Below are 24,132 nucleotides of genomic sequence, written 5' to 3' on the forward strand. Positions count from 1 at the left end.
ACAGTGTGCTACCTGAAACCTGTTTGCACTCAGCAAAAAGGTCAAACAGCAAAGGAGGCTGAGCAGGAAACTGCTGCAGAAACATCCCTGGGTGGGCAGTGGGGCTGGGAGAACACAACTTGCTCTTCAAGTCCTGTGTGACAGCCACCAGCAAGGAAAGACTTTCACCTCTCACAGAACCATCTTCCAGGGCAAAGCCTCTCAGCACAGAATCCCAGCACGGCTCAGGCTGGAAGTGACCACAGCTGGTGCCACCTCCCTGCTCCAGCAGGGCCTTCCCAGGGCACGGGGACAGGGCTGTGTCCACACAGCTCTGAAATATCCCCAGGGAGGGACACTCCACACCCTCTCTGGACAGTCTGGTCAGTGCTTGGTCCCTGCCCAGGGGAAAAGTTCTGCCTCCTGTGCAGGTGGAGCTTCCTGGGCACCAGTTCCTGGGCCTCTTCTATTTCCCAGCGCCACTGAGCAGAGCCTGGTCCCTGCTCTGACACCCAGAGACAGGAGCCAAGCTGGGTCCCAAATCCCAAACTGGGTTTATCATAATTGCAATGGGACAGGGAGCGATTCAAGAGCAGAAAGACTGCCTTAGTAACATCAAGAAAGGAGTTAATGGATGCAATGCTTCGCTGAGAGTTGCACTTTTTGGCAATGGATGCTCTCCTCTTAGACTGAGGGCAGGAACATGGGGATTTCCTGTATTTTCCTGTTTGCTCATGGTGGAGAGCAATTGTGCAAAGTTTACCATTCCTCTCCACCAGTTTCTCAAACAATGAAGTTACCAAGTGCCGCACAATGCTGCTTGCAGCAACATCATTGCACAAATTCTTCGTGACCTACATAACAAAATTCCCCCGTTGAACCCACGGAGAGTTTTGTGCAACACATTTCTAAACGTTTTTTAAAATGAGGGAAAAATAAGCATGATCTTAGAGAAAGGAATGAATATTGCTAAGATAGTTGCAAGAAAATCCCCCAAACCCTGTGTGCACGTTTAACACAGAGCAGATGCACTGGACCTACGTGAATCACAAAAACATCAGTTTAGCTAAATATGCAACAATGTTTTACACATCTGGGATTTTTCTGGGTCTTCAAGTAGTTGCGTAAGATAGCTCTACTAAAAGAAACTCCAGGTACTGCTACTTCAGCCGCAGTGCTGGTGACCAGAGATGGGTGACAGCCCTGTGACTGATGAGGCTGGGATGGTCCCAGACCGGGTCGGATCCTCCGCAGACTCTCGGGTTACCTCAGGTGAGCCCCCACGTCAGCTCCCCGCCGCGGCCAGCTCACATTTCCACAGGTTCGCGGCATCACCCGGGGCTCTTCGGAGGGCGGGGAGAGCCAGAGCCCGGGGCTCTTCCCCGGGAGACAGCAGAGCATCCTCGGCAGCGTCCCGGAGCGCCAGAGCCGGGCTCTTCCCCCGGAGAGAGCAGAGCATCCTCGGCAGCGTCCCGGAGCGCCAGAGCCCGGGGCTCTTCCCCGGGAGACAGCAGAGCATCCTCGGCAGCGTCCCGGAGCGCCGCGGCGGGACGGGACGGGCATCCCACTGCATCCACTGCCTGCCACGCTTCCCATCGCATCCCACCGCACCCCATCGGATCCCATCGCTTCCCATCGCATCCCATCGCATCCCACCGCACCCCATCGGATCCCATCGCTTCCCACCGCATCCCATCGCATCCCACCGCATCCCATCGCATCCCACCGCATCCCATCGCCTCTCATCTCATCCATCTCACCCTATCCCATCACCTCCCATCCCATCGCATCCTCCGCCTCCACCGCGCCCCGGCCCAGCCCAGCCCAGCCCAGCGGCAGCCGCGGCTCCTCCCGGGCGCGCTGCCCGAGCTGCCGCAGCCGCTGCCGCTCTCCTGCTGCCTTTGGTGAGTGACCAGCGGCGGGGACAGCGGGGACGGAGCTGGGGCGAGGGGCAGCGGGAGGGACCGGAGGAACTGGAGGGATTGGAGGGACTGGAGGGACCGGAGGGACCGGAGGGATTGCAGGGATTGGAGGGATTGCAGGGATTGGAGGGACCGGAGGGATTGCAGGGATTGGAGGCTCGGGGAGCGCAGGCGGCTGCTCGGAGCTCGCTTGTCCCCCCTGAGCGCAGCAAGAGGAGCGGGAGAGGAAAGCAAACAGGAGCAGCACAAGTCACCAGCAAACACACCCCGCTTTTGAGAACTCTCCCTCAGCATAAATCAGGAGCCCTCGGCAGACTCTGGCTGCTCCTCACCCGGCGCATCCCAGCCCAGAGCAGCAGAGAGGAGCAAAGGGTCTCCTAGGGGGACCCAAGCTGAAGGAAAACCCCAAAGTGCAGCAAGAGGCTGTAGGAAGCTCAGCCAGCTTTCCCCCCGAGGACACCTGTCCAAGCTGCAGATCCAGCAGCCCCGAAGGTCCCCAGGCTGGCCCCCTGCCCCCGGGGCACAGAGGAGTCGCTGCGGGTCAGGCCAGCAAGGGCAGAGCGGGGGATGCTCAGATGGACACGGGAAGGAAGGGAAGGGGAACGGACGGATCAAGTCCAGGCTCCCCATTGTACTTAGCGGGCACACTTGAACTCAGATGGTTCGGGGAATTCCTGTCTGCACAGAAAATATCGAAGGTCTTGTTTCTGGTGAGGGAAGGGAAGGGTACATGGCTGGGAAAAACAGGCAGGGAGGGGTTGGTTCCTCCTTTAAAGGAGAACAGGGGCTTGGCTGAAGAAAGAGGATGAGAAAGAACTTAAACCCTCACCCCCTTCTGAAAACAATTGTGCTCTTGCGAGGAAAAATCCTAAATGCATTGTTTTCATACAGATCTTTCCTCAAATACAAGTCCAGCACATCCTGAGGGGGTTGACCCTACAGCAGGGACATGACCTGCCCTAAACCTTACCCATTCCTGATGGAGCCTTCCTTTACAGACAGGAATGATGGAGAGTGGGAATGGGAATTCTTGGATAAGATGTTTTTAAAGTTCTTACTTGCAAGACACCAGGCTCTCTGACTGTAAGAGACCCTGTGCCCCTTTGCCATCTGCTTAATCCAACAAAAAACATTAAAGCTGCCTGGAAAAAAAAAAAAAAAAGGAGCTTGTTTAAGTCAGATAAGTATTTCTATAAAGGAAAAACTTTGTATTTTCAATTATTTGTTGCTAAAATATGAAGCAACTCATCAAATTACTGTGTGAGTTCACCAGATGTTTGAAGAGATTGAAAATACAGCTTCCAAATTAAAGATGAAAAAAAAAAAAAGTGACCTAAAATAAACCTTTCAGTAACAGGGTTTACTTTTATTCCCAGTACAAGGAGAGTGACTCCTCACACCCTCTAGGATTTTTAAATCTGTGCATTTTTGTGATGGTTTTCATACAGTTCCAAAGCATCAAAAGCTCACTTGAGCTGAATTCAAGCAAATCCCCAAAGAGTTTTCATAGTGATCAACCTCACTCCTGAAAGGATTCCCAGCTCTTACTCACATACATTGTTTTTTACTTTTGTGAGTAGTGATTTCCCAAGCCACTTGGAAAGAAGCAGATCTTAATGTTTGAATGACAGGGTGAGTTACATTTTTTTAATTGTATTTCTGATGCAGAGGGATTAAACCCACCAAGGTTTGCAGCTGTCAGGGATTGGAGTCAGCAGCACAAGGTGGAGTCCAAAAAAATCAAAGTTTTTTTGCTACCCTTGTAGGAAAGATGTCCTGTTAGACTGAGTTGGGATAACAGATTCCAAACGCAGAACAGAAAGGCACCACTGCAGCTGCTTAGCTTTAAAGGAGCCACATTGCTGGGAAACTCCCCTTTGTTTATAAGGGATGTTACAGCTCAAGGGTTTGGTTCCTGCATCACAGCACAGAGGACTTCTCCTCCATCACAGCAGTGATTTCACAGGTCTGGCACCTATAGCAAATTCCCATTTTACACACAAGTAATGGAGCAAAGAATACCAGACAGCACAGCAGTACTTAAAGAAAATTACATTTAAATACCGTGTTGCTCAGAGATCACATTTATGACCAATTATTTCATATTGGTAATGTTTAGACTAGCAGGGAAAATTAATGCCATATCTGGAAGCTTTGGGATTCTAATCAAGAGGAGATTTTCATCCAATCTCTTGGTAAAAATAATCCATATTTGGCAAATGCTATCACAAGAACAAGACTGGATCTTGTCATGGAAAAACTGACATTTAGTACAACTTAAACTATAAAATTGAGCTGCTAAAAGAGGAGTTTCATGGAAGTCTGAGCTTACATTAGGAAGGCCAAAACATTCTTTGGAATGTGGCCATCTTCTGTTAACTCTTCTTAATATTCATGGAATATAGGCCAAGTGTTAAAGAGAATTGTTTAAAAAATGCCAGCCAGTGTCAAAAAAAAGTCTGTATCTATCTCCTGATAATTTCAGGTTAAGGCTGAAACTTAAACATAATGAATTTACTTAGGAAAAAAGTAACTGGTTATGCTGCTTGAAAGATACTGAAGCTACACACTTCCAAACTGTCCTGGCTGGACTGAGGCATTGTCATTTGAGTGGGAACAACAGGCAGGTTTACCAAGTTTTTTCATTTACTTTTTATCAAAAATATTCCTTGAGTATTGGCAGGCATTGAATAGGGACTGTTCCCTCACAGAGAAATAAATGAGTTTTTGAGAGGGAAATTAATCAAACTCCCAGCACGTTAGTACTTTCAACAACTCAAGGGTAATTTAGGGGGAAAATCACTATGAATAAATAATTTTCTTAAGTATAACAGAGTGAATAAAGGCCATCTGAATCAAAATCTCACTTTCTGCTTGAATTTAGTTTGATGAACAAGAATTTTGCTCTTTCTGTACTTTCTTTCTTAAAAGAGCTGTACTTTCTTAAAAATGTATCAGCAAGAGACGTCCCAGTTTCTAGAAACTTTCTCCCACTCAGTCAGGGCTTAATAGATTGCACCTGCACTAATGAGGCACTGAGGCATCCACTTAGCATCTCCCAGTAGATTCTTGCTCCTTGGAAATGTAATACAATAACAAATCATGACTGCTGAGCCTCCCTGTAGAAAAAGCTCTTCACAGACAGCAAAAATTAAGGAGGCATTTCACAGTGAGGTCAGGGTTTAGAATCTCCACAAAGCCATCCAAGGTTTTGGGCTGTTTTTTTTGTTTTTTTAAATCTGTTCTTAGTGAACTTTGTTTCAGTGTAATTAAACTGTGCAAACGTTAAAGCCCATTTATTCATTATTCTTGCTTTCTTCTACTGGCAACGGAGTTAGAGATAAGGAATGACATCAGTAGCTCCTGAAGAAAGGGCACATTAACCTGCTTTGGAGCAGGAGCAGCCCTGATCAATTCTGCAAGCTGCTTCCTAAATCCTGCCCTATCCAACCTCAGCAGTGCCAAGGAGAAGGTTTGGGAAGCAGTGAACACCATGTACTGTATTCTGCTGTTTTATTCACAGAATCCCAGAATTGTTAGGGCTGGAAGGATCTCTGGAGGTCATCCAGTCCAGGCCCAAATGCAGTTCATGCATTCCATATGCAACCAAGGAGAGCTGTCTAAGCAGGCAGCTTTCTTTGCTGGTATTTTTTTTTCCAGTTAAAGACTCAGTTAAAGCTGCCTTTTCTCCCTTTATTTTGCCACACATTTAAATGGAAGTATGTGGGGGTGAAGATCAGTCATTCCAGCTTCTGACATCAGCTCTTTGCCTTGGCCATGCCCCTACACTGAAACACACCTGAAGGGTCGGAGACAAAGACACAGACTGGGATGTAACCACTTTGCAGCCACGCTGGTTTTACCTCCATAGAGTCACTTCTGTCCTCAGCACTCATGGAGTCATTTCTGCCTTCAGAATCCATGGAATAATTTCTGTCCTTAACATCCACAGAGTCATTTTTGTCCTCAGCATCCATGGAGTCATTTCTACACTCAATATCCATGGAATAATTTCTGTCCTCAACATCCATGGAGCAGTTTCTGTCCTCGTTCTCAGGAGATGCTCGAGGGCTCTGAGAGCTGTGAGCAGCTGCCACAGAGGAACTGTCCTGGCAGAGCCTGAAGGAATCCAGGATCACAGCACTCTCCAGGGTGCTCCTGTCTCCTCTGCCTATGGATGCTGATGGCACCAAGGACACAGCTCCTCTCCCAACACCCACCTGTGAGTAAAGCCCAGGCAAGAAGGAATTTGAGCTCTCATAAGGCAGCACAAATAATTTGAGCTTAAACTCTGATTGCTGGAATAAAAAGGATAAAGTTAAATGAAGGATTGCATCACTGAGTTTCAATAGGAAATGCTGATTATTGAACAATCTGTTGCATTGTATTGCTCTGGCCATGTTCAGAGTTATGAGGGTGAGAAATCCCATGCATACCTCAATGTTAGTTGTGTAAATACTTTAAGCAAATATATTCACAGTCTCAATTTCCTTCCTTATTGCTTTAAGAACATAAACTCAGACAAGCTATGAAATGGCACAGAATGTGTGTCACCCTGACAGACGTTTTTCATCGTGGACAGGAGGCAGAATTTGGTCAGTTATCATTTGCTCCGAGATGTAAAATATTATTAATCAGTCCTGCACTGTGGATCAATACATGAAGTTAGCAGTTGGGAAGCAGAAGATGCTTATTAATCCTGAAAAATCCTATTATTTTGCATTTGATCTCAAATAGACCTGGCATCTTTAAATGTTTGAAATCCGTGTGAACCTAAATTGTGTAGGAAGAGATTACTCATTACCTATAATTTGAATGACTGCCTACTGACTGCCAACTGCTGGATTCTCAAACTGTTAGACGAAGGTTGTAAATAAGCACTGGCTTGCTTAAATTATTTTGTACAAAATATGTTAATATTGCTTTTTACTAGCTTATTTGAAATTGGTTTGCCAATATGGAGTTTATGTTATGGTTCATGATCAGCTGTTTAATGAGCTATGATGAATTAAAACTGTGAGGAATTAAATTTATTCTTCAGATTGTGGGATCAGAAAGAGATTAAGCTCTATGAAAACTGTTTGGGATTGGTTAGTTGGGTTTCATAAAACACAAATTACCTGTATGTAAAATGTTGTAACAATTTGTTATTTAGGAAAGCCCTAAAAGGGACAGTGCTGAGACACAAATTAGCTTTATTATCTTACTACTGCAGCGACTGAGTTGTTTTTTTTTCTTTCCTCTAGTTCTGGAAATAAAAATCCCCAAGCAACCCAACACGTTTTCACCCAGGAGTGCAAACCATGACTGAACGTCCAAGGCCTGGACGCCCACTCCGATTCTCACTCCCCGTGCCCGTGAAAAAGATGTCCAACAACACCACAGAGGCCTCCAGCAATGCTCCCCCAGCCCTCCTAGGCCTGTTCCTGGGAAGCATTTCCCTGATCACCATTGTCATGAACATCCTAGTGCTGTGTGCCGTGAGAACGGAGAAGAAGCTGCAGACCGTGGGTAACTTGTACATCGTGAGCCTCTCCATCGCCGACCTGATCGTGGGGGCGGCCGTGATGCCCCTGAACATCGTGGACCTGCTGAGCCCCGAGTGGCCCCTGGGGCTGGCAGCCTGCTTGTTCTGGCTCTCCATGGATTACGTGGCCAGCACGGCCTCGATTTTCAACCTCTTCATCCTGTGCATGGACCGCTACCGCTCGGTGCAGCAGCCGCTCAAGTACCTCAAGTACCGCACCAAGATGCGAGCCTCGCTGCTCATCCTGGGCGTCTGGCTGCTCTCCTTCACCTGGGTCATCCCCATCCTGGGCTGGCACGTTTTTGCCAACAACGGGCAGAGGACGGTGGAGGAAAACAAGTGTGAGACGGAGTTCTTCGAAGTCACCTGGTTCAAAGTGCTGGCGGCCATTTTCAACTTCTACCTGCCCTCCCTGCTGATGTTGTGGTTCTACTGCAAAATCTTCAGGGCTGTTCGAAAACACTGCCAGCACCGAGAGCTCAACAATGGCTCTTACTGGTCTTCCATGGAAAAAAACACCACGCATCAGACCAAGACTAAGGATGAGAAAAATATTTGCCTCCAGAAGCAAGCCTTAGGTGAGAACAATCCTGGTGCAGACAAGCAAAGCTCCCCAGAGCCCCAAAAAGTGGAGGCAGAGCTTCATGTCAGCCATCCTGACAAGGCTTCAAAGGCCCTGAGTCACGGGAAGGTCCTGAAGTGGAGCTGTTTCTCTCTCACCACAGCAAGGCCTGAGACTGGTTTGGATAAAGCAGGGAATAGGGAGGTGTGTGCCACAAAAAAACCTGGGGCTAAGGAGCAGCCTGGCAGCCAGGACAGTGACTCCAGTGTGGCATCAGACAACCACACCTTCACTGAGGTGGCCCCACGAGCAGAACCTGGCCCCAAAGGAGCCTGCTGTCCTCAGGGAAGGACTGAGCACAGGGACTCCAGGGGAATGACATTCCTGAGGAAAACCTGGCACACCCTGCACAGGCATTCCAGGAGCATCCACCGGCATGGGAATAGGGAGAGGAAGGCAGCCAAGCAGCTGGGGGTGATCATGGCAGCCTTCATGCTCTGCTGGATCCCCTACTTCGTGCTGTTCATGGTGATAACGTTCCACGACCACAAACAGCTCTCAGAACTGCACAGGGTCACCATATGGCTGGGCTACATCAACTCCACCTTAAACCCATTCCTCTATCCTCTCTGCAACCAGAATTTCAAGAAGACTTTTAAAAAGATCCTTCACATTCATTGATGCTGGTCTGGGGTTTTGGAGCTCGAACGCAGCTCAGGAGTTCGACCGAGCAAAATGTTCCTGTTCCAAAGGATGGGTATAGTGAAAGACTTTGGCAAGCTGTAATCTGTAAAGAAGTGGTAGTACAAGTAGAAAATGTGCATTTAATAGTTTTAACACATTTGAGGAGCAACTTCAGGTCAAGAATCTGAAAAACTCAAGGTCAGTACATGAACTGTTACACTGTTGTCAACCTTTCACCATTTGAGACCACTGCTTCCATCACAGAAATGGAGACACAAATAAACCTCTTCAGTGATTATAAATTATTCAGCTACAGAAAAGGAAGAAATCACATTTCTGTCATTGGCCAAAAATATTTTTCTTTTCCAACTTACTCCATTAAACACATCGCTTGTGAAGTGAGATTTGCAAGTGGAGGTACTTTGCACAGTCAAAGAAAGAACTTGCAACTGTTTAAAAAAACTCCCCTATTTATTTATAGCTTCCTCCAAAGCACAAACTTTTCATCAAATGTCAAGTTTTAGTGTGTATCCTACTGTATCTCTTTGATATCATGCTTATATTAACTGTGCATTAACTTTGCTGAAAAAAAAAGTAGATTTTTTATGTCCCAAAAGAGTTTCCATGCTCAATATACTGTCACCATCTGCTCCACAAGGGTATGCTGCTGTTTCTAGACTGGCAGAATACAGCTGATTATACATTAAATATGTTTACCTTTTCTACCCTTTATATTTAATTGTATTTCATAAATCTTGCTGTCAAGTATTTCAGGAGAAAAACACAATAATTGAATACTCAGTGTTGGAAAAGAGACCAAGGAGGTGTTGAAGTACAACTGAAAGCTGGGCTGGATTTGATGTTACAAAGGAAAAAGAAATTCCTCTCATTCCTTTTGTTGTGCTGCTGAATTTCCCACATTCTGAACAGCTTCTTAACTGTATTTAAAGGATTCAATATTAAATGAAGCCCTGATATATCTGCATTTTAATACATTGGGGAAATATGCCAAAGGAATAAACTTAAATTCAGGCTATATCAGTGTATCAGGTAAGGTTCACAGATTAATTTACTTTGGTTTCAAGTTGCACTCAGGAAAAACTGCAATTAGGAATCTTAAATGTAGGAGAAATAAGGCAAAATGCAGAGGGAGAACATCAAACCAACAAAATTCATTGCAGCATTCAGACAACTTTTCCACTGCAGGAGGAACATCTGCACAAGTAGTAAAATGCACCTTTTTGGAGTAGACAACAGAACCTTTTGAAACACATGCTCTAAACCCTGGCCTTCCACAAACAATTGCTGAGGTTCACAGCCATTAATTTTTTTTTTTCTATTCTGATTTGCAACAGCAATTCTGGCCAAAATGGATGGTAATTTAGATGATCCCTGAGGAAATAAAAGTCAGCCACAGTTATTAGTGCTGAAAAACACATTTACCCAAGGGCTGCTGAGAGTCATCAAGAAATCTGTCCTGTTGATCATGAAAATTGCCTTTTCTGACCTTAAAATGTATTAATACAGGACAAAACCTCAGCAAAATCATTGAAAATTGGTCTAAAAATGACGGTGAGTATAACAACAAAAAGCTTTGGTAAAAATAAACATTCAAACAGCTAAACCCAGGAAAATAAAGCTGCCTGAATATGTTTTTAAATCTCAAGCCATTTTACCCATGGCCTTTGTGTAACTGTGTTAACAGCAAAGACAGGGGATTTGTGATAACCACATTTTATAGCTTTGGAAATGGGACAGTACCTATTTTAAATAGCAAGTACCTGAGAAAATTCCTGAGTTTATTTTACTGAACAGGCAGTTCCAGTGGCTCTGGATGTGAAGGGAGTAGAGGACAGCAAATTATGGTAAGAAATGGAGAAGCCTCCTACCAACGAGGGGCAAGGCTCAAGAGAATACTTCAGGTGTGGTTTCCTGTAAAATGCTTTCAGTGTTTTCCAGTTGATAGCCAAGGTCAGAGGACATGGAGCTTCAGAGAACACAAAGAGAGTCTGGGGATTTCTTGTGAAAAACATGTTCACTCTCCCGTGAAAATTTAAGAAGTTTAATAAAGGACAAGAGGAGCCTAGAGCAAAGGTTAATATGGCCGGGTGCATCTTGGTACCCAGCCAAGAGCACACCTGCTGTTTTGGAAACACCCTTTAGTTACCATTTCTATTGCATCAGCCTGTTCCTGTTACATATTCACAAACAATTATGCATAGTAAACTTTTCCCCAAACTAGTTTACATGTTCCAAGAACTGTTTAGCATGGCTGCTCCTCAGTTCCACCTTTTCAGAGCATGCACGTTCCTTGGTTGCGGTTTTGGTCCATTCTTCTCACCTCCAGTATAGGAATGTGTCCTCTGTTGACACAGTGACAAAACTATCCTTTGTCTCCTCAAAAAGGAAAAGCCCAGAAGTTTCTTTCCTCAATTAGTGAAAAAGACACCTCATAGGACCTGGGAGACGTCACCTCAAACTTAAGGACAGCTAACTGGACAGGAGCCAAAAAGTCACACCTAAGCAATTTACTAGAAAAAGAAACTAATGGCTTTTGTGGGGTGTTTTACCAGGAGCATTCGAACCTCTTGCTCCTGGCTCAGTTTTTCTCTGTAAAGAGTTTTGTTATTTTGCCTTTTATTAAAAGTTTTTGTTTCCAACACTGCCACAGAAGCCATCCTGCTGATTTGATGCCTACTAAGGCAGCTGAGCTATCCTGGGTGTGAAACAGATCTCCAAGAGCTTATGAGACCTGGCTCGAGACCCCTATTTCACTCCAGTTATGGGCTTTGGTACATAACTGTCCGTATTTCTGGTCCAAAGTATGGTCCATATTTTCTTCAGGCAGTGAGTGCTGACAGTTGGCAGATCTGTACAGGTGTCCTCATCCTGTGCTCATTGCGTGTTATCCTGTAGCGTTTTGCCCGGGGGGTTTCAAGCCGATCTGATAAGCTCTCAACACCCCAACACTACACCCCAGAATAGCTCAGCTTTCATCGAGAGGCATAAAAGGAGCAGGAGGCTGATGTGACAGCGTCAGGAACAAAAAAGGTTTAATAAAGGCAAAATAACAAACTCAAAGCGATCCAGGTGCCACAAGCTTGTGCTCCTGGTAAAGACACCTCACAAAAGCGATTTGGTTTCTTTGTTCTGTGCTTTTCTACTAAATGGCCCAGGCGGGACCTTTTGGCTTATGGCCAATTAGCTGTCCCCAAACTTGAGGTGAAGCCCCCAAGGTCCTATCAGTGACTTTCTACCTGATCACTGGGAGAAACTTCTGGGCTCTTTCCTTTTTGGGGGACAGAGGAAGGTTCTGTCACTCTGTCCCATAGAGGGCACATTTCTACATTATCCCATCCCAGCAGGCATTTTAACACAAGCACACTTACATCAGCTATTTCACTCAGCTTATTTAGCAACAGAAATAAAAACTGTATCTTTACAACAAAGTTACTTTAACACTACACGCACAGAATCCGCGTTAACACTTGCGAAAAGCCAGTATTATAGTATGTATCTCTAACAAGGACGCGCTGGGGTGGAGGTGCGCTGGTTCAGCGGCACAGACTGCTCCCGGAGCGCTCCGCGGGGACACCTGGCGGGGCAGGAGCGAGCCCCGGCCGCGCGGCCAGCAGGGAACTCCATCGCGCTCTCCCACACGGGCAGCGAATCCCGCGGCCAGGAGAGGAAACATCAGTGCAGGCAGACCTCTGGGGCATTTTTCCACCAACTAAAATGGAATGAAACTAAATTATTGAATTTTCTGCGTGCCGGGGAAATAGGAGCAGCACACGGCACCGGAACACACGGACGGCTCCAAGCACGGCGGGCGCTGCTGCTGCTGCTGCTGCCCGACTGCCCCGAGGCGGGGGATGCTACCGAGGGCGGGCGGGCACCGCCGCATCCCGCCGGGACGGGGATGGGGACGGGGATGGGGATCGAGACGGGGATGGGGACCGGCCCGCCCCCGTGCCTTTCACGCCATCATCCCGCGCCGCCCGGCCGTCACATGCGCCCGCTGCGGGAACATCACCGCTGTGCGCCGGCCGGGGATGCCGGAAGTGCGAGCGAGCGGCGCAGCCGGTAAGGGGCAGCGGGGATGGGGCAGGCAGGTCCTGCCGGCACCGCCCCGGCACCGCCACAGCCCCCGGCACTGTCACAGCCCGGCACCGTCCCTGCTCTGCCCCTTGCCCCCGCCGCGGTCGGCGTGCCCGGGCCTCACCGGCTCCCCGCGCTGCAGTCACGGAGACGAGGCGGGGGCTGTCCGTGCCGGGCGGCCGGGGCCGTGTCAGTGTGCGGGCATGGGGCCGTGTCCGTGCTCGGGGCCGACCGCGGTGCCGGTGCCGTGTAGGTCCTGTCAGTGCCGCGTCGCTGTGGGGGTCCCGGTGCCGTGTGGCTGTGCGGGGCTGGGCCCGTGTCTGTGTTCGGTGTCGGTGCCGTGCGGGGCTGGTGCCCTGCTCATGCTCGGGTCCGTGCCCGGTGCCGTGTCGGTTTTCTGTCAGTGCCGTGCTGCTGTGCGGGGCCGGTGCCGGTGCTGTGTCGCTGTGCTGTTCCCGTGTCCATGTACGGGGACGGTGCCACGTCCATGCTCGGGGCCGGTCCCGTTCGCTTGTAGCCGGCTGTGCCATTCCCGTGTCCGTGTCCGGTCCCGTTCTCGTGTGGCTGTGCCATTCCCGTGTCCGTGTCCGGTCCCGTTCTCGTGTGGCTGTGCCATTCCCGTGTCCGTGTCCGGTCCCGTTCTCGTGTGGCTGTGCCATTCCCGTGTCCGTGTTCGGTCCCGTTCCCGTGTGGCTGTGCCATTCCCGTGTCCGTGTTCGGTCTCGTTCCCGTGTGGCTATGCCATTCCCGTGTCCGTGTCCAGTCCCGTTCGCGTGTGGCTGTGCCGTGTCCCTGTCCGTGTTCGGTCCCGTTCCTGTGTGGCTGTGCCGTGTCCATGCTCGGTGCCGGTGTCGCTGTGCCGTGCTCGGTGCCGGTGTCGCTGTGCCGTGCCGGTGTCGCTGTGCCGTGCTTGGTGCCGGTGTCGCTGTGCCGTGCTCGGTGCCGGTGTCGCTGTGCCGGTGTCGCTGTGCCGTGCTCGGTGCCGGTGTCCCTGTGCCGGTGCCGGTGTCCCTGTGCCGTGCTCGTTGCCGGTGTCCCTGTGCCGTGCTCGTTGCCGGTGTCCCTGTGCCGTGTCCATGCTCGGTGCCGGTGCCCCTGTGCCATGCTCGGTGCCGGTGTCGGTGCCCCTGTGCCGTGCTCGGTGCCGGTGTCCCTGTGCCGTGTCCGTGCTCGGTGCCGGTGTCGCCGTGCCCATGCCGCGGTGTCTCTGTCCCGCAGGGCTCCGCTCCCCGGGCCATGGCCGCTGCCCGCGCAGCCCCGTGCCGAGCCGGGCCGTGCCCGCTGCAGTTCGCTCCGTTCAGCAGCGCGCTGGACGCGGGCTTCTGGCACGAACTGACCCAGAGGAAACTCAACCAGTACCGGCTGGACGAGACCCCCAAGGTCATCAAGGGCTACTACTACAACGGTGAGCACCGAGCGACCCACCGGGCTCTGCTAATTCAGCACTCTCCTGCCGCTCCTCTCAGTGTATTCTGCTCCTCTGGCATATTTCAGATGCTTGCTGAAACCCTAGAAAGAATGGCTGGGAGTTTTGTATGTTACACTGTAATTTACATCAACAAAGAATGGAAATAACCTGAATGTTTCAGTTTAAAAGGAGCTTTGTTGCTGCTTTTTTGTCCAGGTGATCCTTTGGGTTTGCCCGCTCGCTTGACACTGGAGTTTAGTGCCTTTGATATGTAAGTACAGCCTGTGGTTTGCCTTCGTTTGTGTGTGAAGACACTTTCCTGGCATAACATTGGTATATTAGACAGAGAAACTCTACCTGAGAGTAAATACCTCTACCTGAGAATAAACAACTCTACATGAGAGTAAATAACTCTACATGAGAATCAACAACTGTACATGAAAAAAAAAAAAACCTTTTACCAAAGATTTTTGTTGTTACAGTCACCATCCTTTTTAGACCAATTTTCAATGATCTTGCTGAGGTTTTCTCGTGTATTAGTACATTTTAAGGTCAGAAAAGGCAATTTTCCTGAATAAATAAATAATGAACTTTATAACAGTTGAGGGACTGCTTTGAGTCACAAAAAGTTAACTCCTCCTGGCTGAATTTAAAATATCCTGAATTCTCAGATTCACTTACCTTCTGCATGTATGTTTATATGAAATACCTTTTTTTTTTCCCCATTCCCTTGGCCTTTTGCATTAGGGAGGTTTTTTTAGTTATTTGACTCCTTCCCTTATAGCTTAATTAGGATTTCAAATCGTTTTTACAGTCCTTGGTTGTTACACTCTTCCAAAGTTTATCTGGAAAAATACTAGGTTTTGAGAGCAGTGTTAAAGGAGGCAATGAAATCAATCAGATCTGTAAATTAAAGGAATATTGTAGGATTCTCACCAAATTTATCGCAAAAATAAAATACTGATTGCAAAGAGAAACTTCTCCTGCTGATGTTGTTACAAACTAGAGAAGCTGCTCGATCTTTTGTCCGGTTTGGGTTTCCTTTGGGATGTGTTTTAAACATCAAATTTTAACTACCTCTTTATGTGAGTACAAAACTGGCATCTAAGTTCAGCCCACGTTAGTTTTTCCCAGTGCAAATCCCATTTGTCACAGGTAGCTTCTGTTTGATCATCATTTAAAAGCTTCAATCCCTGATGCAGTGTCACTCTGCTTGGGGAGAACACGGATGCCAGATGTGTTTTTAAAGCCATGATGGAGATGTGTGTTTGCACCGGTTGTTATTTCATCAATCCATGTTCATAAAGATTAATTAATTTATTTAATTAATGTGACTTTTGTTAACACCTTAAGGTAGATACTGCTGCTGAGGATGACTGTGTTAATTCCCAGAGTTTTCTTTTTTTTTCCCAGAAATGCTTCCATACCAGCACGCTGCTGTCCTGCTTTTGGAACGTTGTATAACACCAACACTTTTGAGACTTTCAAATCCTGTGATAAGAAAGCACTTCTGGACAAGGAAGCAAATGAGGTGAGATTTCAAATCAAATCACAGAGTGTTTCCAAATCCCTTCTACCCCTTGAAGTGCTTCACACTCTGCCCCAAATATGGAGATACTCCAGTCCTGAGTAGCCTCAGGATTTAGCTTATTCCAGAAGGAGGAGTTTGGTGTTTGCTTTTTACTGTTCTCTACAAAAGAGCAGAACCTAATTTAATTAATGATAACTAATTCTACATGGAGAACTCCACCACATTTTAACCTCTGTAATGCTCTTGGAGCTGTCAGGGACTTAAATTCTGTAGAGCACATATTTAAAATGGATGTTCATACCCAAAAACCAGCAGTGCCTGGTTTAAACCTCAGATTACTCCAATTTATCTGTGTGACAGAGAGATGGGGAAGCTCCAGAGCCGCAAGATGCCTGAGATAAAGCAAGAAAAAGATGGGTGAGACGGGCTGGTCTGCCTGCACTGTCAGCAGTTAATTTAGTGTCATGGCCTGGGGAGAGATGAAAGTCAAATTTAAGATGCTTTATTTGACCTGTGCTTGATTCCTTTAATTAATTACCTTGAGTAACAAAGTTTACCTGCATATCTTCACTCCAAACTAGGAATTGTTTGCATTCCTGCGGCCTTGTAATTCCCTGTTCTGACCTTTAAACTCCTTTTAACAGACAGTTGTATGAATAAATTGTTTTAAAAAAAAGTCAATTAATGTTTATCTCCAGACTTTAAAGGCAGCTGGAAGAATTACAGATTTTTGCGGTTGTTCTCATGTTCTCTTGGTGTTTCTCTGCCCTTCTTCTTCCTTCTTGTCCCCACAATCTGTGGCAGATCTGGGAATCAATCAAATCTGGAGCTGCTCTGGAGAACCCAATGCTCCTGAACAGGTTCCTGCTGCTGACATTTGCAGTGAGTACAGATCATTTGTGTCTTCTACTTGTAGTGGAAGTAGTGAAAGTAGTTTCTTTTTAGGAATATTCATATATTTTGTATTCATAATAATGCTGCATTAATATATTTATATTTTATTTTCTACAAATGTATAAGATTACCTGATGGCCTTAGAGATATCAGAAGTAGAACAGCTGTTTCATGTTTAATTAATTGAAAGCTTTACTAAATGCTCCTGCTAACAAAGCCTGAAGAATTGTACACACATTGTCTGTTTAAATTTTAAATAAGGACATATACAGAGAATGGAAGTCTTTTAGTATTTGTATGATTTTCTAAAATCATTGTGAAGCAAAGACCCCTGTGAATCCCATAGTTAAAATCATAAACCATTAATTTTAATTAGTATTATATAATTTATTTTGATATGTCTCTTTATTACCTAACTGTACAGTTTTTTTCTCCTAGGATTTAAAGAAGTATCATTTCTATTACTGGTTTTGCTACCCTGCTCTCTGCTTCCCTGATGGAATTCAGATAACTCAGAAGCCTGTCTGCCTTGGGGACAGGTTCTCACTGAATCAGGTATTCAAAATCCTAAAGACTGTGAATTCTGCAGTACTGAGAACTCCTGTGAGCTTTAAAACTCAGTATTTTTGTCACCACATCTTGAATTAATTGTAGACTCTAATTTCTTTTTAAAACTTCGCTTCTTTTTATTTCCACGTTGGTTTGTTGTTTACCTTTTGTTCCATGATTGTTTAAATTATCTCAGTTTAGGTGCAGATATGGCAAACAGTCCTTGAAGAGGTGATTATGCTAAGCTATATATTTTATATTCATTTTTAAGATACATGTTAAGCTGCATATAAAAATCAGTATGTAGTTATGTATATAGCTTTGGTTTTGAAACTCATTTAAAAGCAACCTTTATAAAGGGCCATCCCCTGAGTGAGCCAACTCATTAAAGTGACAAAATCATTAATAAAATGCATGCTTAGACAAGAAAATAAGTGAATTTTTTTACTTTTTAGGAAAAAAATTAAACAAATTTTAGTTTCTTTCATATTACAGTGCAGAATTGTTAAAACTGTTGGTTCAGTTCAGTTGTGTTTGCACTTTCAGATCCAAGCCCTGCAGAAAGCCTACGATGACCTCTGCCAGGAGGAGGGGGGGGTGACAGCCCTGCCTTATTTTTTAATCAAGTATCATGATAATTCTGTCATGATATCCCTGCTGAAAAAGTGGGATGGCTTCTTTCAAGACCAAGAAGGAAAGGTAATGAGAATTTTATGTAATTTTATGTAATTAAATGTTTAATCTGTGAATGGTTTGAGGCTTTAATACTGAGCTGGTTGTGTCTTGAGGGTGGCTGTAAAGTGATTTTTATGCTGTTTTCCCTTTGATTTGTTCTCTTGCTGGCCTGTGCCCTGTCACTTTTTGATCATCCCAAAATCAGTGCAGAATTTTGGGCTTGGAGCAAGGCTTCAATTGCTGGGCTTCCCTCCTAATTGTGTTTTTAAAGTAATGAAAATGCATTTAGTGCAGGGAACATCCAGTGTCCCTGAAGAGGCCAAACTGAATAAATCTCAAAGCTGTGGCAAAAACTTGAGTAAAACCTGGTGTGACCATAGATTAAATATTTATAAATGTGCAAAATGGGTCTGTAGGCCTGCCCTGTCTAAAGTTTTATTTAAAGATGCCAAATACCCTTTGCATGACTGTGGATAGATGAGTTCTCATGCAGAACAATTTGATTTGCAGGTGACAGTTGGAGTTTATGATCCTTGTAATTTATCCCAGTATCCAGGATGGCCACTGAGAAACTTCCTGATCCTGGCAGCCCACAAATGGTACCTATTTTTTTCTTTCCCACCAAGATTATTTATTGGTTGCTATTAAATGAGATCATTTTCTCCATGGTATTTCACTCATATCACCCACCTGAGATTTTGTTTTTTCCTTTGACATCATCCACTTGGAGTGATTCTGATTTTGTGCATTATTCTCTTTTTACTTCTGCCAGTCACAAATTCTTATTAATCCTAATCCTCACATGGATGCATGCTCCTGGAAATGCCAGCTCCACACCCTGCCAGTACCCTCCAGCTGTGTCAAATCATATATAAAATACTCTATGAATTTACAGAATTAATTAGAATAAAGTAATAGCAGACTTACATTTTAAAAATCAGATGTTAGTAGGTTTCCTCCTTGTACCACCTGATTTTTTTTTTTTTTTTTTGCTGGGGAGAAGACAAGACAGTTTTACACTCTGGGTTTTGAAAAAAAGGATTTAAATGATCAAATGAATTTGGGTTGCTGTAACAAAATTGTACTTAGGTTTTACTTTTATGGTTTTGAGTGTCACGTTTACACAGCCTTGGGGTTGAGAAGGGTTTAGGCACTACAATTCTCATTTTGTTGTTTGGAGGTTTGAATCATGAGGAGGAAAAATTCCATCTATATATTGAGAACTCAGAGGATCTCGGTGCTGCAGCCAAGTCCCAGCATGTCACCTGATGTGTGCTCTGGTGCTTTTCTGCTTTTTGTTCCTCTCATTCTGCAGTTTGTCCAGTGCTGGATAAATGCAAGGACAGGCTGACAGTGGCACGGCTTTGGAGCTGTGCCACACCAAACCAGTCATTTTCTTACACTTCAGGAATTGTTTCTCTTTCTGTACATGATAAAGAGAACAACGTTCAGTACCAAGACAAAAAGCCTCGTTCAGAACCCGTAAAGGACTAAACCTGTGTGAAACGGTGCTAAAACAAGTCCCTTTTCTGTTAAAGAAGTTGCACGTCTGTCTCTATTTCTCTTTTATGTGGCTGGCAGGGGCAGTGCTCTGCAGACGGTTGAAGTGCTCTGCTTCAGAGACAGGACCATGCAGGGGGTGAGAGACATCACCCACAGCATCATCTTTGAAATCAAACTGCCAGAGGCACCCCTGGGCCCAGGTAATCCACTAAAAACATTTTTCCCCCTTTTCTTTTCCTTCCTAATCACTGCTGACATGGCAAAATAAATTACTACTACGTAATTATTACTTATGCTAAGTTGTTTCAAATGGATTTTAAATTGTTTGAATTTCTGTTAAATATCTCTAAAGGAAAGGGTTCCTTTTTCAACAAAGAAAGAAGAGAGAATATTCTCTCGTGAATTTTTTCCTCCTGTGTTTCTAATTGAAAACTAAGGAAAGCCCTGCTGGTGACATAGAAAACACAATAAAACAGCAGTTTGTCTCGTTTTTTCTTGTCGAATTTGTATACAGTCCCTCAGGTAGGAAAAAAGTGACAGTGAATTTATGGGATGCAAAATTTTTGGAGAATTTCTAAAATGATAAAAACCTGCCCCAGAGTGGAACTGTTCCTTTATACCCACAGTGACACATCCAGGTGAATTTTAAAGCAGTAGACTTGAAATGTTAAAACATCATCTCAGATTTAATTTCTAGGTACAGGACAGCATCACAAAATTTCTCTACCTCAGACAAAAATTTCTGAATGCTTCAGATGTCTTTGTTGCAAATTATTTCATTCTATATAATTAAGATACAAAATTCTCCACTGAATTTGCAGATGGGGTCTAGGGACCATGAAACAATGACTGAAATTGGCAAAATTGACTGAATTATGAATTTACTGAGCTTGGCATTAGAGATCTGAGGGGGAATGATGCCCCTCTGTGCTGGGTTTGAAGCTGAACAGGCAAAAAGCAGCACAGGGGACACCTGAGAGCAAAGAAATTCTCCAGGAACTTTTGGCTGATGCCAACAGCACAGTTTGTCTAGCAGGTTGTTAAAGTACAGGTTATTTACTGGCAGGTTTAAAATGAGGGTTTTTTTCCAACAGGGTCAAGTCCAAAAAAATTTCTTTTTTTCTGTCCTAGGATAGTAAGATTTTCATTCTTTCTTTCCTTTTTCTTTCCTTTTTTTTTTGGGTTGTTTTGGGGGTTTTTTTTTTTTGGTTTGTTTTTTTTGGGGGGGGGGGTTTGTTGGTTGGTTGTTTTTTTTCCATGTGTTTCAAATATTTCAAACAGATTGTCCAAAAGCTGTCGGATGGGAGAAAAACCAAAAGGGAGGCATGGGGCCAAGGATGGTGAATCTCAGTGAATGCATGGACCCAAAAAGGTTTGGTTTTTATCTTTTAAATTCCCATAGTTTTCTTTACTTGGGCTTAAGCCACAGCTAGTTGAAATGTGAAGTAGGTAAGAATATGCAGTAAAACATCCACTGGATATTGTCTGGACTTTTTTTTGGAGGTAAGGACCTTCACAGAGCACTGCACTGCCTGCTGCAGAAATCTTGGCAATTTTGGACTCTAATTGAGAATTCTGAATGCATTTATTTAAAACTGAGTGAAGTGTAGGTCAGAGTGTTGCAGGCCTGTGGGATTTCATTGAATTCTGTAACCTGCAGAGTGTTAATGAAAATGAGCATGGGGGAAAGTTCATCCTTTGGGGTTTGTCAGAGTGGGACAGGAAGGAGCTCAGGAAATGGGACTTTAATCATTTTTATCATTCTGTTTGGGCAATGGATTGAAGAGAATGGGGTTAGAGTGTCTGCATCTGTGTCCTTGCCTTGGAAAAACCTCTTGGTCTGATGGTTCAGGTTCACATTTTGCCCATCAAGCAAAGCCATTTTTGTCAAGCATTTGTGGGAATTCTGAGCGTCTTCACAGATATTCAGTAAGGTTCATCTCAGGGTTCTTAGTTCTTTAGGTTTCTTAACCTTCTTTACCTGTGTAAATTATCTAAGTGCTTCCCAAGAAGGTGTTGGTAAAATGCCAGCCTTGACAACTGCCACTTAAATCCCTGTTGCACAAATAGTTTTCTGGATGTTGAGAAGATTTTATTTATGATGCGTGAGGGAATGAAACTTGCAGGAATCTGAGAGCTGTGGTGCTCTGGCTCGGTGAAAGCTGTAACACCCTGTGTTCTGATGGGTGTAAGAATCTGCCCCTTGCTTGAACACAGATTTCCTACTTCATTTTCTTTCTCAAACTTCCACAAAGAAGGGCCCACATGCTTTAGGCACAAGTGGAGTATTTCAAGTTAAGGGCAGGTGTAACTAGATACAGGAAGTTTTAAAAAGAAACAAAAATGTATGGACAAATTATCTGTCTAAGCACTCAGCTTAACAAGAATCTTGGCTGCAACACCATTTTTATTTTCATATTTGCATTATTTTTTTACTAACATTTTAATTTTAGATTGTTACTTTTTCAGAAGCCCCTATCTGTTTGTTTCTCATATTATCTATGTGTTAAACTGCTGAATTCTTTCTCTCATTTTAAAAAATTTGTTTAAAATTAACTCATTCAGCTGAAATATCAGCAATTCCTTTGCTGGAGAAGCACAGGAGGGTTCAGAGGTTGTTATTTATTCCATGCACAGGTTGGCAGAATCATCTGTGGATCTGAACTTGAAGCTGATGTGCTGGAGGTTGGTGCCTACTCTGGATCTGGAGAAGATTGTGGCTGCCAAGTGTCTGCTGCTGGGAGCTGGCACCCTGGGCTGTAGTGTTGCAAGGACCTTGATGGTAAATCCTTCATCTCACACATCATCTCCAGCTTCTCATAAAATCTGTATTTTTTTTTTTTTTTGTCCAGCTGCTGTGACACATCAGAGACAAATTGCATTCTCTGCATCAGAATACACAGAATGCACATTAGTTATATTATAAACTAATGAAGGGAAGAAGTGAGATGGAAATGGAAATAAATAACTCAAGTTCTGCTGACATGAGACAGTAAGGGAACCTTGGCAGAGTATTTTGAATTTGTATTAAACAAAGAAATTCTGGAACAAATTAACAAATTGTAAATACCACATTCACAGGAAAGCACTTGAAATAACTGTGCTGGTAATTCCTTTCAGGGATGTTCACCCCTTTCCACTGAATTCAGCAGGGTTTGAGGGATTTCTGTTAAATGCTAAATTTAGCATTTAACAACCAATTTATTTATATATAAATTTATATATATATATTTATATATTTATTTTATATACATGTATATATATTTAACAACCAATTTTTCTGTTCCCTTATTTCAGTCACCTTGAATAATTACAAAAACTTTTGTAGCTTAAAAAAGTGAACAAAACTCAACGTTGGGCGAGTGGCATTACTCAAAAACATTTCCCAAGGCTGCTGTAATTATCTTAATTAACTCTTGTTCTCCTTTAGGGCTGGGGGGTGAGGAAAATCACTTTTGTGGACAATGCAAAGATCTCCTACTCCAACCCCGTGCGGCAGCCGCTCTACGAGTTCGAGGATTGCCTGAGTGGGGGCAAGCCCAAGGCTCTGGCAGCAGCAGAAAGGCTGCAGAAGATCTTCCCAGGAGTGGTAAGATCAGTATTTCCATGTTGCTATCACTGGGGGAAAGAAAAAAAAAACAAAACAAAAAAAAAAACCCAACAACAAAAAAAGTGACTTTAAATTGCTATTGGAAATTTTAATAGTTAAATGTTAAAAACACTGTGCAGGGGTTTTGAAGTATTTTAGTTGGTTACTGAAGTATTTCAGTTGGTTACTGAAATATTTTACTTCAAATTTCTGTTCCTGGTAACTTTTTTGAGGTAAGTATTTTTAGTAATGAAATATAATTAAGGATCATTAAGTTGTTTTGTAGCTTGTTGAGAGTGAAGTGAATTTTTTTCCTGTCTAGGATGTCCTAAGGAGCTTTAAGTAATGCCAGGTCAGACTTATTAATTGTCTACTCTGGGAGCAGCTCTTGAGGGAAGTAATAAATGTTTTTTGAGATTTCCTATTATGTTTTAGACCCCAAATGTGCAATCTTCTCTAAATTGATTTTCTACATTAGAAGATATAGCTTAGTTTTTAACTGCCAGTGAAGGGAAGGAGATACAGTCCCCTTTTTTGAATGTCCTTCTAATATGTTATGAGATTGTAACTAAATAATTTGGATAATTTGAAGGCATTTTGGAACTTTTCTTGGATTCCTCTAATTTTGGGATTCTGTGGAATGAGCAAGATCTTTCTTTGGAGATATGTATGGACATTGGCTCCTCTTTAAAATAATGCCAATGTGCCCTTTGAGCTCTTTTTGCCATTGTTGGGCTGCCAATGTGCACCTCAGCCACTTCGGCTGGTGACTGCTGTCTTTGTTTTGAGGGACAGTTGTTCAAATAAAATTGTTGGAGCTGCCAGACTTGTCTGTATTCCTACAGCTACAACGCCTGGATTGAGCTTTTTTTGGAATTCTGGTAGGATTTTAGTACTTAACAAACCACATTGACCATTTTGTGGTGCAGTTAATTCCAGCTTACTTATTTTAATGTAATAAACAAAAAATTGCCCTCCTAAGAGTCACCAGCAGTGTGAGTTGAGCTGATCTCATCAATCAGCTCTTGTGCAGCACAGGCTTGATGGGTTATCCATGAGTACTTTACTCAGGCACAGCATGGATTAAGTTCTGTATTCCCACCACAGCCTTTGGGAGCAGATAATGACACTGAAATTAAAGCCTGCCCCAGTAATTTCCTGATGTCTGTGGTGATGGTACAGAGGGGAAAAAAAGGTGGATCCTTTGCTAT

General features: G+C 44.4%; 2 protein-coding genes across 7 annotated transcripts in view; both read left to right on the top strand.

The window, feature by feature from the left end:
• Window positions 1–1,186: 1,186 nt before the first annotated feature.
• HRH1 (histamine receptor H1) lies at window positions 1,187–11,183 on the top strand. 6 transcript variants are annotated; one of them, XM_038149558.1, is made up of 3 exons: window positions 1,788–1,883; window positions 5,854–6,123; window positions 7,148–11,183. In XM_038149558.1, exon 3 carries the CDS (start codon window positions 7,205–7,207, stop codon window positions 8,669–8,671), a length of 1,467 nt encoding a protein of 488 aa, XP_038005486.1. In that variant the 5' UTR covers window positions 1,788–1,883; window positions 5,854–6,123; window positions 7,148–7,204; the 3' UTR covers window positions 8,672–11,183. The 6 variants fall into 6 exon arrangements, with proteins under 6 accessions (XP_038005490.1, XP_038005489.1, XP_038005486.1 ...); XM_038149560.1 differs by having other exon boundaries at window positions 5,959–6,123; XM_038149559.1 differs by lacking the exon at window positions 1,788–1,883 and adding an exon at window positions 2,015–3,533 and having other exon boundaries at window positions 5,872–6,123.
• A 1,423-nt stretch (window positions 11,184–12,606) lies between these two features.
• Window positions 12,607–24,132, top strand: part of ATG7 (autophagy related 7) — a 78,315-nt gene continuing 66,789 nt past the window's right edge. Inside the window, exons 1-12 of the mRNA XM_038149150.1 lie at window positions 12,607–12,757; window positions 13,991–14,177; window positions 14,397–14,451; window positions 15,594–15,711; window positions 16,516–16,593; window positions 17,044–17,160; window positions 17,701–17,853; window positions 18,340–18,428; window positions 19,411–19,532; window positions 20,614–20,704; window positions 21,970–22,114; window positions 22,763–22,921. Coding sequence (XP_038005078.1) covers window positions 14,009–14,177; window positions 14,397–14,451; window positions 15,594–15,711; window positions 16,516–16,593; window positions 17,044–17,160; window positions 17,701–17,853; window positions 18,340–18,428; window positions 19,411–19,532; window positions 20,614–20,704; window positions 21,970–22,114; window positions 22,763–22,921 — 1,296 coding nt within the window. The 5' untranslated portion in view covers window positions 12,607–12,757; window positions 13,991–14,008. The remainder of the gene's footprint in view (window positions 12,758–13,990; window positions 14,178–14,396; window positions 14,452–15,593; window positions 15,712–16,515; window positions 16,594–17,043; window positions 17,161–17,700; window positions 17,854–18,339; window positions 18,429–19,410; window positions 19,533–20,613; window positions 20,705–21,969; window positions 22,115–22,762; window positions 22,922–24,132) is intronic.

The sequence above is a fragment of the Motacilla alba genome, chromosome 12 (genome assembly GCF_015832195.1).
Source record: "Motacilla alba alba isolate MOTALB_02 chromosome 12, Motacilla_alba_V1.0_pri, whole genome shotgun sequence".
Lineage (NCBI taxonomy): Eukaryota > Metazoa > Chordata > Aves > Passeriformes > Motacillidae > Motacilla > Motacilla alba.

What these genes read in the sequence shown, in the direction of transcription:
- HRH1 (XM_038149562.1), top strand. Translation starts at nt 7,205, where the DNA reads ATGACTGAACGTCCAAGGCCTGGACGCCCACTCCGATTCTCACTCCCC.